This window comes from Barbus barbus (assembly GCF_936440315.1).
Source record: "Barbus barbus genome assembly, chromosome: 26".
NCBI lineage: Eukaryota > Metazoa > Chordata > Actinopteri > Cypriniformes > Cyprinidae > Barbus > Barbus barbus.
The window spans coordinates 19,425,650-19,439,862 of NC_136754.1; the positions used below are offsets into that span (position 1 = coordinate 19,425,650).

Genomic DNA, 14,213 nt, shown 5'->3' on the forward strand with positions numbered 1-14,213 from the left:
TATGGTTTTATATACTTTACCAAAAATTCATAAATCACTAGAAGATCCTCCAATGCGATCAATTGTTTCAGGGAATGGGTCATTGACAGAAACTATATCTAAATTTCTTGATTCTTTGATTCAACCGATAGTGAAAAAACTGCCATCCTATTTAAATACTACTGATTTTTTGGAATAAATTGAATCAAATTCCTTGTAACACTCGATGTCCCTTCACTCTACACAAATAAACCTCATGAGGCAGGTTTGGATGCACTAAATATTTACTGTAAAGATGATGACAGCAGACTACCACCATAATATATAGTGGACCTTACTACATTAATCTTAACCAAGAACAATTTTTTTTGAGAGAGAGATTTTTATTTGCAAGTGCAAGTTACAGCGATGGGCACTCCAATAGCACCAAACTATGCACATTTATTTATTTAACAAGATCATGTCTATAATAATAATCATTATTATCATTATTAATCGAAAAATTAATTAATTATCAATAATAATAATTTCAGTCAAATATTAAAGTTGGGATGCCTTATATAGATGATTGTTTCAAGATTTGGTCAGGTTCTGAACAGGAATTAGATTCATTTGTGTCGTTTATTAATTCGAAAATTCCATCAATTAAGTTTACAATGGAAAAAAGCTGTGATTCCATAATTTTTTTGGACGTTAAAGTAACAAAGATCAATGAGTCATTACATACAACAGTATTTCGAAAACCAACGGACAAAAACACAATATTATCTATTGACAGTTATCATCCAGCCAGTTTACCGATCAGTCAGTTACATAGATTAAAACGTAACTGTAGTACTGAACAGGTAAAACTGCTATTTCAACGATTTCGTTCTAAAGGGTATCCACAAAGTTGGTTAAATAATGCATTGGATAGGGTGAACAAATTGAATAGACATGAAAATAAACAAACCCAATAAAAAACAAAGACATTTTTCAGTAAATTGTTCCTTGACATACAATGAGCACAGTAATACAATAACATCGATCATTTATAAATATTGGCACATATTATCATCTAATGAATCTTTAAATATCGCCCATTGTTCACTTTTAAAAGATCACGAAACCTATCAGATATGATGCAAATTCAGATGTAGTAAGGAGAAAAAGGACTGCATATATATAAGGCTGTTTCCTGTGCAGAAACTGTGCCGCATGCCAAAATTTGGTGAAGTGTAAAGAGTTTGAGTCCAGTAACACAGAAATGTTTTAAAATTACATATTGTATTACCTGTTTAACTCGTAATGTGATATATATGTTAAAATGTCCCTGTCAAAAGATATATATAGGAAAATCATTGCGTCAGTTGAAATGACGAATTAACGAACATAAATTGAGTATACGACGACAAGATATAACCTCTTCAGTAGTGAGACATTTTAATGAAATGGGACACGACATCAAGCAATTGGAATGTATAGGAATAGAAGACGTTTTTGGGTCACGTCGAGAAGGTAATATAAATAATTGATTAATAATTGATAATTGAATAACTATTGAAACGGGAAGCATTTTGGATTCATAAACTGAAATCACTGACGCCAAATGGCATGAATGAAGAACTAGAACTTTCTGCTTTTCTTTAATGTACTATAATTTGTTGAATTCATCTTTAAAACGTTATATAATAAATCTTGAGTATTTACAATGTAAAAACCATAATTGCTTATGACAATGTATTTCTGATGTTTCTAATTATTGCATTTTAAATGTTTCAATTTATACTTTTATGTTATACTTTTTAAAATCAATTGGTGGAGTACATATTGTTGATTGTTTATTTAAACTGTAGGCTGATATAATAGTGATAAATTAATAATCCTAGATAATTCTTGTCTTAGTCATGGATGTGTAGTGTGATAGTGAATATGATGTTTCTGCTCATTTCCACAATGAATGGTCCACTGACACCACAGACTATGACCGTTATACATTCTACTTCAAACTGACACAACATACAGCCCTGACTCACTTCTCATCTTATATACCACCGCACAAACACACTCAGGCAAAATGCACACTGTGCAAACTGACTCAACTCTTTGTTAGAAACTTCTCAGAGGAGTTGTACTCTGCTGCCTGTGACTCAATTCAGACACCTGCGGGAGGTCTATTTAGGCAAATTAAGATGGCTGATTGTTGTGGGTGGGCCACTGACTCAAAATCCTTCTGATTTCAGAGATTTTTCTTGTCGGGCTGTACAGATGCTTTTTATATAAGAGAGACAATGAATCCCTACACCGATCTTCCTCAAGCTGAAAGGGGCTTCACATAGCGCACAGCTGAAGCTTTGATGGTTTTAAGCTGTACTGCTGTGCCTTCACTACACTACGAGAGAAGACAGACAGCAGTTACTTTAATAGCAGGATGTTATTTCTATGCAGAATGGAAGATCGATTTTACTCTACATTCTATAGGATCCCGGGGTTGTCATCATACCAAAATTTTAGGAGTCAATAGCAAGAACAGTGAAACAGTGAAACTTTCAACACCACTTAATTCAACTATTGAACATGCTTCTTTAAATTCATAATAAAAAAGTATTACATAAATGTCCAAGTAAAATTGAATCTACAATATTACAGTTAGTAATACTTTAACACTATACACTATGTGTAAACACATATAAATACATTTTTTCCTTGAGAAAAATAAATATATATTTATTTGAAATACATTTATTTCATGCTAAGTATACTACATTATCATAGTTATAAAAATATATAAATAATAAATATAAAAATACCCTTCAGTTGTACTGCAAATACTAAACTGGTATTGTTAAATTCTGCTAAATTGGAACAACTAATCTTGTACTTTAATTGTGCGGAAATAGTGCTGAAGTCCAATTAAAGATATACTGAAATATATTTAATTGTGCTTTACTTTAGGTACACTTGAATTATCTCACATTTAAAGGCCGATATTATTCAAAGATTATATGATTATCATCAACAGTGACATTAAAAATGTGTATTGTGCACAAGTAGCACTTCAAATAAAGTTAAAATATATTTTTTATATCAGTAAGTCTCCAGCAATATGTCAGTAAATATGTTAATAGATTGGAACTATACTTAATATGAAATAAATTTATTTTAAATATATTACTTTTTTACAAGGGTATACATAATGCTATTTTTATTGTATTAATAGCAAAATATTTGTATTAGTAAAATATAAGTAAAATACTAACAGAAAATATTACATTTTATTTAAATTATTATTACAAAATTTATACTTGAACTCTCTTTCTCTATATATATTACACAAAGATAACCCGAATAAATACAAAATGCAGTTTTGAAATGATGATTTCATTTATTATGGGAACAAATCTGTCCAAACCTGCCTGGCACTACGTGAAAAAGTATTTGCCCCCTAAATCTAATAACTGGTTGTGTCACCCTTTGCAGCAACAACTGCAATCAAGCATTTGCGATAACTGGCAATGAGTCTTTAACATCACTGTTGAGGAATTTTGGCCCACTCTTCTTTGTAGAATAGTTTTAATTCAGCCACATTGGGGGATAATAAAGTCTTGGGGACAATCAAGATATTTTTTGCCAAATGTGAGACGAGCCTTTGCGCTCTTTTTGGTCAGCAGTAGCTTTTGCCTTGGAACTCTCCCATGGATGCTGTTTCTGCCCAGTCTCTTTCTTATTGTTGAATCATGAACACTGACCTTAATTGAGGCAAGTGAGGCCTGCAGTTCTTTAGATCTTGTTCTGGGTTCTTTTATGACCTCCTGGATGAGTCGTCGTTGCACTCTTGGAGTAATTTTGGTAGGCCGGCCACTCCTGGGAAGGTTCACCACTGTTCCAAGTTTTCTCTATTTGTGGATAATGGCTCGGACCGTGGTTCACTGGAGTCACAAAGCCTTAGAAATGGCTTTATAACCCTTTCCAATCTGATACATGTGAACTATTTTGTTTCTTATCTGTTCTTGAATTTCTTCAGATTGCGGCATGATGTGTTGCTCTTTAAGCATGCTTCACTTTGTCAGACAGGTTCTGTTGAAGTGATTTCTTGATTCAACAGGTCTGGCAGTAAACAGGGCTGGGTGTGGCTAGTGAAATTTAACTCAGCTTTCTAAAATAATGTGGTTAATCACAGTTCTTTCATGATTTAACAGGAGGGGGCAATTCATTTTTCACGTAGGGCCAGGTAGGTTTGGACAGCTTTTTTCCCTTAATAAATGAAATCATCATTTAAAGGTGCACAGTGTAATATTTAGGATGATCTATAGACAGAAATGCAATATAATATACGTAACTATGTTTTCAGAGGAGTATAAAGACCTTACATAATGAACCGTTATGTTTTTATTACCTCAGATTGAACAATTTGTATCTACATACACCGCGGGTCCCCTTACATGGAAGTCGCCACCATGTTTCTACAGTAGCCCTAAAAGGACAAACTGCTCTACAGAGCGCGTTTCGACACTATGTTGTTCTTGCGAAAAAACACTGATACAATGCTGAACAAGTAACAGTAATATTCGCAATGACATCTGTTTATTAAATAATTAAGTAAATATAATTCCTAAATTTGCCTTTGTAAAGAAACCTCATTGCTCTCTGCGGTCTTAGACGATGACATCTTAGCCCTGTATCGGCCACCTTAGCTTCTCTAAAGGGAGGGGTGAGCGGGGGACTGAGCTGTTTTAGCAGCAACCGCTAGATGCTGCTAAAATCTACACACTGCACCTTTAAAGACTGCATTTTGTATTTATCTTTGTGTAATATTAAAATTTGTGTGATTATCTGAATCTTTTAAGTGTGACAAATATGCAAAAAATAAAAACAACAGGAAGGGGGGAAAAACCTTTTCACGGCACTGTACATAAATATAATAAGATATATTAAGATAATACATTTAATTAAACATTACATGATATCATTTTTTTATTTTTTAGAATAAATTAGAATTACATTCTAATAGAACAGAATTAATTACAGAACTGTTCTGAAGTTAAAATGTTAAGTGGCTTTTTTATGCATTATGTGCAATATATATATATATAGAAGTGCTGGGCAAATATATATATATATATATATATATACATAAAAGTTTTTGTGTACATAATATATGTGTATGTACTGTGTATATTTATTTTGTATATATAAATACAAACACATACATGTATATATTTAAGAAACATATGTTATGTTTATATATTAAATATATTTATATAATATAAATTATATGAATATAAATATATACATGTAAATACATGTAAATATTTTTAAAATATATACTGTATGTGTGTGTTTTTACATATACATAATAAATATGCACAGTACGCACAAATATATTATGTACAAAAAACTTTTATTTCGGATGCGATTAATCATTGCCCAGCACTAACACACACACACACACACATACACACACACACACGTTTGTTTTTGTGAAAAGTGGGGACATCCCATAGGCGTAATGGTTTTTATACTGTACAAACTGTATGTGCTATTGCCCTACACCTACCCTATAAACTTAGCCCTCACAGGAGACATTTCTACTTTCCCCCAAAAAACCTCACTCTGTATGATTTATAAGTGTTTTGAAAAGTGGGGACATGGGGCAATGTCCTGAAAAGTCACCTTCACCTTGTAATACCCATGTCATACCTGTGTCATTATACAAATTGATGTCCTCATTTGTCACAAAAACGCGCTCTCACACACACACACACACTATATATAAATGATTTTGATATTTTTAATATAAATATAAAAAAATATATATATATTTCTCAATTAAGTTGCTTGAAGTTTTAAGAAGGAAATATTTCTCTTTCCTTTTCAATATTTTCATTATAGGTCTAATACACAAGTCCAATATTCTGACACTAAACATGTAATGTAAATGTTTCATTAGTATTTTATAATTCAGTTATAAAATATAATTATAATTCAGTCCAAGTCAGGCATTTTTCCCAATGTACATCTGATCGCTCTGGTGCTTAGCAGAATTATCACGAGTGCACTTCACAAACCACACAAGCACATACCGTATCAAAATCACAGTACATTTTACATTCCTAATGACAACAGGCCTGAATCTCTAAGCATATTTCATGTATGATTCAAATGCAATTACTGACGTGGTGACGGACTTACTGATTAGGCCTGACTCATTCAGCATGATCAGACTGTGTGGGATCAGATCACACACCAAACTGGGCTTCTCAGTGCCAACTTTACTGGTCATTAAATTCACCACCTGCTGACTGTGCCCGCTCCAAAATTTGCCTGATGTCACTTCACTAATACAGGCAAAGCTTGCAGATTGATCGTTTGCAGTGACAGAGTTTCTATGGTAACACAGGTACTTACAATAGGACCGGGTGGACCCTGTGGACCCTCGCCTCCCTTCAGACCAGATGGACCCTGTGTGAGAAGGAGAGAGAGCGGTTTAATTCTCTAATGAGAGCTGTGCTTCAGAATCTGTCAAAGTGGCATCTGAAACTCTGCGTGTGCTTGTATGTGTTTGTGCCAGTGTAAGACAGCTGTTTGTACTATATGTCTCCTGGAAATACAGCCCAGAGTGTTTATACAACTGCCAATCTCTTTATTTCCTACATCAGAAACAAGTGCTGGCAGTGCAATGTCATGTGCCGCCAAGGACACGTCACTCTTCTCCCATCTGAGTCATGAAAAACATATGAGCCAGCTAAAAGTAAACATCAAAACAGCAAGTGACGGCAACATCAACTGTTGTTTATTGAAATCATACTGGCTTTGTGTTTCAAATGTGACTTTCAACAACAATTGATTTATGAAAGAGATAACTAGTGGAGACTGAAATTCATCACGAAGGCAGATGCTGTTTTTTATACTAAAAACAAAACAATTTTTGATTATATTCAGTCCCACAATTTTAAATACTCTTAATGAAGAAAAACTAGTAGAGACATTTCCAAGTCCCTGTGACATATGCCTGCTTTGAGTTGGCCAACTGTGGCGATTTGTTATGTACAAAGTCATTTTCAAGCCCACAGAGTTCCAGATCAGAGGGACAATAAACATGTCAAACTGCATCTTTGAAATTTACTGAAAGTCAAGCATTTGATGAGATATAGGTTAGCATTTTTTGGTAAAACTTTATAATAACTGCACGCAATGGACCATTAGTTAAGCATTAGTAAATAGTCAGTTTGTAATACAGCTATACATGCTTTGTTCTTGATTTATGAGCATATCAATAATGTGTTTTATGATCTTATGAACCACTGACGACAACTAAATAACAGGTTTGTAAATAATGTCATACTTAATTTAGAAATGATAAACTGATCACTAATAAATTATGAAAATACAGTTATTAAACAAATTATAGATATGCTCATAAATCAAGAACAAAGCATTTATAGCTTTATTTATAAACTGCTTATTACCGTCGGGTAGGGACAATGCTTTATAAATGATGAATTAGCATGTAGAAATTCATATATAATGATTTATAGCATGTAGCGTGCAGTTATTATAAAGTATTACCCATTTCTTTTATGTCATTTGAGTACAGCTTTGAGACTGTAAAATCTGATAAAAAAATGAACAAATTTTCTAAAATGTATCTGCAACAAGAGATTATGTTGGTACACACAAGTTTCTTTCAAATAAATCGTGGACTTTTGTGTATTAAAGTCTATATAAAATCAAAATGAGCTATTTATATGTCCCTGGTTGTACTGCAATATACTGCAGTGGACTTTTTGCGGTGTTATGGTCTAAATGCACATTAAATATGCCAGTTAATCTCCATGAGCTTCAGTCTCATAGTTAGGACTATACCCTCTCCTGAGGCATCCATCCAGTGTAAGCATTTGCATGAACAGCAGGCGGTTAAGCAGCTAATGGCCATTTGGAGGGGCACACGACATTAACTCGTTTGTTCTTACCGCTGTGCCAGGAATCCCCCTCTGGCCTGGGAAGCCTTTTAGTCCGGCAGGGCCATGTTTCCCAGAAACCCCCTGAGGACCTGGATCACCCTTCAAGGAGAGACACGATGAGAATTTAGTTTTCAAACCTAAAACCACCAACCTCCATTGCTATTTGTAGGCCTTACCAGCCACCTACACATTGTGAAATTGGAGTGAACATTATGTGAATTCTTCCCAGTTATTACCCTTGAGTGATCTGAAGAGATCGTGCTTAGCAAACCTAATACCTTTCCACCTTCTTTGCCAGCAGCTCCGGGAAGACCTTGCTCTCCAGGGGGGCCTGGTGATCCAGGATGTCCTCTCTCTCCAACAGGTCCAGTTTCTCCTGTAGAGCCCTTTCAAATTCAAACAGGTTTTTTTATTTAACTTCTGGCTAACTGCAGGAGATGTTTTATAAGAGCTAATTTTTTTTAACATTTTATTTCTACTCGTATATAACAGCAACTGCTATAGCTCACCTGTGGGCCAACGACACCTCCAGGTCCAGGAGGTCCAGTCTTTCCTTGGAAACCCTGTTTTAGGACAAGCATAGTCATTGTGAGCATACTTATCACATTTCTGGAAGCAAACTTGGAGAAAACCTGACGGAAGCTATGTAAATATCACTAAATTGTACATATCCAGCCACTGAAAAGTCAGCAGCACTTATTTTTGTTACATCCACTTTTTTTCCTAAAATCAGTGAAATTCAAGTGTAGTATTTTCATCTTAAAAAAAACCAAAAGGGGTGAAACAAATGAGTTTCCCCTTTTAGCACTCCATCTGTCAGACGTTCTTGATTAAAAACAGAAAGATAGACCTGCCAAGAGCAGTGTAGCGCCTTGACACTGTCAGCAGCTAAAAGGTAATACACATATAAACACGGTCCACAACATTTATTCCTCTTTACTCAAGAGACAGAAAACACTTATGAAGAAAAAAACGATACTCACAGTCTCTCCTCGCTGTCCAGGGTGACCGGGCAATCCATCCTTTCCAGGAGGCCCCTGAGGGAATTACATAATTAATAGTGATTACATTTATGTAATTATTATATAATAGACTTGTGGCTATTATGCTTTTGTGGTTTAATGGTTACAGCTAGAACTATCATTTGTACTATAGTATAGTAAGTGTAATGTATGGAAGCCCATTTCAACCACATAAGGAAAAACAATAATGCTCTCGCAAATCAAAATAAAAAGACATAAAAAGTAGAAATTATTACTTAACATGACATTAAATTTTTTTTTGCCATAATTTATAATTTTTCCAATTATGATTAATAATTAAGTCATCATTTTAACATAATTACACTTTTATGACACAAAATTATTAAATCATTAAATGTCAAAATTATAATTTCAACGTTTTATTTGTTCAATATTTTGTTCAATGTTTCAATGAATTCAATTATAATTTAATAGAAAGAAGAGTAAAAACTAAAATTAAGTGAAAACAAATTGAGTTAAAAAGTAGAATTTATGAGACACTAAAAAGTCATTATAATTTCGAACTTGTATCATGAATATGAATTTTATTTTATAATTTCAACTTCAACTTTTTCCTTTATCTCAATTTTGACTTTTCTCTCCCTTATAAACGATTTTCTTCCGCAGTGGAAATTCTAAAGTAAGTTGAAGAGTAGAATAACTTCTTTCCACAGCATTAAAATGATCAAAAACATTTAAAATTGATAAAACCACATACAGGTGGTCCTTTAGGGCCTGTTAATCCGACAGGGCCCTGAGGTCCTTGGAGTCCCTAAAACATGAAGAAAGTAACATGTAAGGGAAATTTAATGGAAAAGTTTTGACCTGGAAATCTGAAAAATACAATTGAATGGGAGAACTAATTCAGCGATCACTCACTCTCTCTCCTGGGCCACCAGCTGGTCCATCATTTCCTGCTGTTCCCTAAAAAATGAAACACAGTCAAAGGTGGCTGTTAAAAGCAAGCATTCACAAACACCAATAACTAATTAAGTTAGCTGGATCTGGACTAATGAAGCCTGACCTTTGCTCCAGGTTTTCCTGTTGGGCCTCTGGCACCTCTTCCACCACGGGGACCCTGAGGACAAGAGTTATTAGTGATAAGTCTTGTATATCACTAGCGTATGTGGAAAAAAAAAAGTGTTCTTTTCTACTTAAAAGTTTCAAGCATGACATACCGTTGGTCCTCTTTGTCCTCGTGGGCCTGCTTTACCAGCAATACCCTAAAAAACAAAACAATTAAAAACCTATCATTACAATAACTTAGCTCTAAGACTAGTCAACGTCTGGTAGAAGTTGTTTGTAATCAGAACCAGAGAGGTGTGATAGAAATGGCTCATACATACCCTTCCTCCCTTCTCACCATTGGCTCCAGGGAAGCCAACGAAACCAGTTGAACCCTGTAGATGGAGACAGATTATTAGATACATTGAGGGGAGCAGTTTTCAACGATATCATGTAAATAACATGCTCACTTCACTTAAAAAGTATCCAATATCCTTTAAAACATGCCAAAAACATTGTTTTTTGAGCAAAAGTGAAGCTGTGTTGACAGAGAGAGGGTGTCCTTGAAGAATAATTCAACATCGTTACTGGTAATGCTAATGTTATATGGGTGATACTAGCTTTAGGAGTTGATAAACATGAGAGGTGTGCGCTTGTTAGCATAAGGACAGGAGATAAAATTGAAGGTCAAATTATTTTGGCAAGCAAAGAAGGGGAAGCGGTCTGTGCACAATGAGTACGCATCAGTAATTTACTCCACGGGATGGTTGCCTGCACAGGATAATGGAGCAAATCAAACAGACAACTGCAAACACACACACACACACACACACACACGCATGAACGCACGCACACACACAGAAAAGGAAACACTGCAGTTTGACTGAACAAGGGGAAGTGAGTGGAGAAGGCCGACAGCAATTTCCCATTCCCACTGAAAGTGAACACTAATCGCAATGCTCCAGCTCCACTCTGGGTTTTACATTTTTCAACTGATACATTATATCTAATATCTAATTTTGAATCACACACGCACATGCACACAAACAGCACTTGGAGAAGTTTAATGTGTTATTAAAACACTAACATTAACCCATTAACATGTTATGCTTATGTTGGATGCACAATAAACCACTTATTTTTATGTTATGCACCATAATCAATAAATGGCAGAAACTCTTTGTCTAAATTGAGGGGGAAAAAGATTCACACATGAAAAAAAAGGCTTTAAAAATAACGAATTGCAAAGAGTTTTGGCATTAAACTCTTCATCAGTGCCTAAATAAGTGTGTTTAAAAAAATAGATAAAAGTGAATAAAAAAAAAAAGCTAAAAACTAAAATCTTTTGTTTTAAATTCTACTAGTTAATTCAGGCATCCCAACATTTTGCTTTACAGTATGAAAAATGGGTATTAATTTAGAATTTTATTTTATTTTATTTTTTTCAGATTTGCTAAAGATTACATTTAACAATACTACTAAATTATTAGTGTTTTAAAAATAAACTTAAGTGAGTCATAGATTATGGCAAATAATATAGTAGTAATAAAAAAAACATGTAGCAAGTCAAAGGTTAAAGGAGAGGAAATTAGTAAAATAATGAAATATTAATATCAACAATAATGACTAAAAAAATAACAATACCCATTAATTATCAATATGACACTGATATATCGTGCATCCGTACGTGATGGAATAACTGGAACTCAAATAACAAAACAAGACCCTCCTCACTCCATATGAAATAATAACTCCACACTTTGTTCCACGCTCAAACACTCCTCAAATAATTTAAACGGAAACCTGAACAGGCCAAACATCAACTGTAAACCCAGAGCTGAAATAGCTGACAAAGCAGGTTGTACACTACTTCAATGTCACTTTGCACCACTTGCTATTCAAGCAAAGTAGGATCCATTTAATAAAAAACTTCAAAAGTAAAACTCAATGAATAAATACCAGGGAGTTCAAGCTATTTGAGTGGACCAGCCCTATACTGAATCAAATGCTTGTTTTGATGGTGTTTGATGGTGAATGAATTAGCTGATAAACATCACAAACTGTGTCTGCACAGTCTTGAGCTGTTCACAGACCTGCACTTATTGCATGCTGGGTGGCCAAGAGATAAAGCAGTCAGCGTCATGGAGAATGAGTTTATCCTATTAACTATATAAACACAGGCTATCAGAGAACAGCAGGCCTTGCGTGTCAAAAGCAGCGCTCGGCAAAATATAAATAAAGCAGTACTGACAGTGGTTTAAGAGAGACATGATAACTTCATAGTTTTATTTAGGATTAGTGTCTAAATTTAATCTAGATTTACTAATCTTAGAAATGCTTTGAAAACATAAATTAAAATAATATAGAAATAACATGAAGTAATGATAAAGTTGCAACAGGAAACGTGTCAGTACTTACTTTAGGACCTTGTCTTCCTGGGTAGCCAGGCAAACCTGGAACACCAAGTTTGCCCTAAAAAACGAAAAGAAAAAAGAACAAACTCAGCACATTGTCATTTTGAAGTTTTAAATAATCATCAGGCCCTATACAGTAACAATAAAGCATTTCACCACCCTCCATAAACTGTAAAAGCATATTGGCGCTGTAATGGAGTATTTGGCTGACATTTAAAACTGGCATTCACAATATTTTATGATTATGAGTTCGGTGTCATTTTAGGTTTTAATTCACACATGTATTAATAATCCCTGACAGACACTTAAGTGCCCCAAAAACCCTAGTGTTGATTTTGCCAGGGCTGGTCATTTCAAGTGCTTTACCATTATATTGAACGTAATGAGTTTCAAACTGACCTTCTCTCCTGCCGTGCCCATGGGACCAATTTCTCCAGTGGGACCTGATTTACCTTTCGGCCCCTCTGGTCCGTCTTCTCCTCTGGAGCCCAACACGCCAACCTCTCCCTGAACACCAGAAACAATGCAGCAACCAGCAACAACATTATATTAGACTTGTAACAACTAAATGGTTAAAACTCACCTTAAATAAATAATAAATAAGTGTTTATAAGAGTTGATTGAAATTAAATGTAACTATACTTGTTTGTTACTCACCTTATCACCCTTGAGGCCCATGTCACCCTTGAACCCAGGAAAACCATCCTCTCCCTGAAATCAGTCAAACTCAGATCATACATTTGGGGAAAATGTAAACTTTTGTATATATGTACATATGAATGAACGAACGAATGAATGAATGAATGAATGAACGAATGAACGAATGAATGAATGAATGAAAAACAGCAAACTTATGACAGACATACAGACAGATAGCTAGCTAGATAGATAAATGTGGTAACCTAAAATATTTAAATAAAAATTGTCATTTCATAGATTTTCAAACTTCCAAAGTAAAAAACTAAAAATACTGAATGAACTATCTAGTATTTTTAATCCAATACTCCATAAGAACATAATGGCTAAATGCTGGCATCTTGTGGCCATAGTGTAAACTGCAGGTTCAAACTGGCTCAGTCTGAGAAATTAAATCATATTTACGATTGTATGTTCATTTAACAAACTACAAAAGTGTTCTTAAATTTAAAATTTTAAGATTTAGACTTATTATTTCATATAAATAAAGATGCATTTTAGAAACAAAAGTCTTGACTATTGAATGAAACACTGACACTTGGTGGCCACTGCAGAGGATACAGCCTGAAGCAGATAGAGCTACAATACTGTATATATGTACAAACAATTGTAACATATTATAATTCTTCTATCACTTTCCTGCTTATAAATCTCTACTGATATCCAGTTGTATGGCTCTGCCTTATACCACACACCCATAACACCTGAATGAAGCCATTTTGCAAATAGTCCCTGAAATGGCCTTCCAGTTGTAGCTGCTGGTCTGTCATCTGTGTATCTCATTTTAGAGGCTGACCCAAGAGCTCAGTAATGGACACAGGGAACGGGTAATTTGCTTACCTTTTCTCCTTTGCCACCCTTCAAACCACGAACGCCCTCTGCACCCTAAATGGACAGAACAATAAATAGCGACTCTAATGGATAGAATAAAAGCACATAATAAAGAACCAGTGAGATGAAGAGAATCAAGGCTGTTTACCTTCACGCCTCGGGGACCGGGATAGCCAATGGACCCCTGGGGACCTGAGTGGCCCTATAGGAAATGAGTAAATATAATAACACTGAATCAATCAGGATTAATAGAGGGGAATTAGGTTTTAAACATCTAAAGGGGCCACACATTAAGTGTTAAGTACAGACAGAGAAATGGCTTT

General features: G+C 34.6%; 1 protein-coding gene across 1 annotated transcript in view; it reads right to left on the reverse strand.

The window, feature by feature from the left end:
- The window catches only part of LOC306845724 (collagen alpha-1(XI) chain-like), a 77,909-nt gene that overhangs the window by 21,907 nt on the left and 41,789 nt on the right, over window positions 1-14,213 (reverse strand). The window contains exons 27-41 of the mRNA XM_079378683.1: window positions 14,039-14,092; window positions 13,900-13,944; window positions 13,021-13,074; window positions 12,763-12,870; window positions 12,368-12,421; window positions 10,291-10,344; window positions 10,123-10,167; window positions 9,969-10,022; window positions 9,824-9,868; window positions 9,663-9,716; window positions 8,906-8,959; window positions 8,432-8,485; window positions 8,201-8,308; window positions 7,932-8,021; window positions 6,367-6,420 (exon numbers count right to left, since the gene is read on the reverse strand). Of these exons, the coding sequence (XP_079234809.1) occupies window positions 6,367-6,420; window positions 7,932-8,021; window positions 8,201-8,308; window positions 8,432-8,485; window positions 8,906-8,959; window positions 9,663-9,716; window positions 9,824-9,868; window positions 9,969-10,022; window positions 10,123-10,167; window positions 10,291-10,344; window positions 12,368-12,421; window positions 12,763-12,870; window positions 13,021-13,074; window positions 13,900-13,944; window positions 14,039-14,092 (927 nt within the window). The remainder of the gene's footprint in view (window positions 1-6,366; window positions 6,421-7,931; window positions 8,022-8,200; window positions 8,309-8,431; window positions 8,486-8,905; window positions 8,960-9,662; window positions 9,717-9,823; window positions 9,869-9,968; window positions 10,023-10,122; window positions 10,168-10,290; window positions 10,345-12,367; window positions 12,422-12,762; window positions 12,871-13,020; window positions 13,075-13,899; window positions 13,945-14,038; window positions 14,093-14,213) is intronic.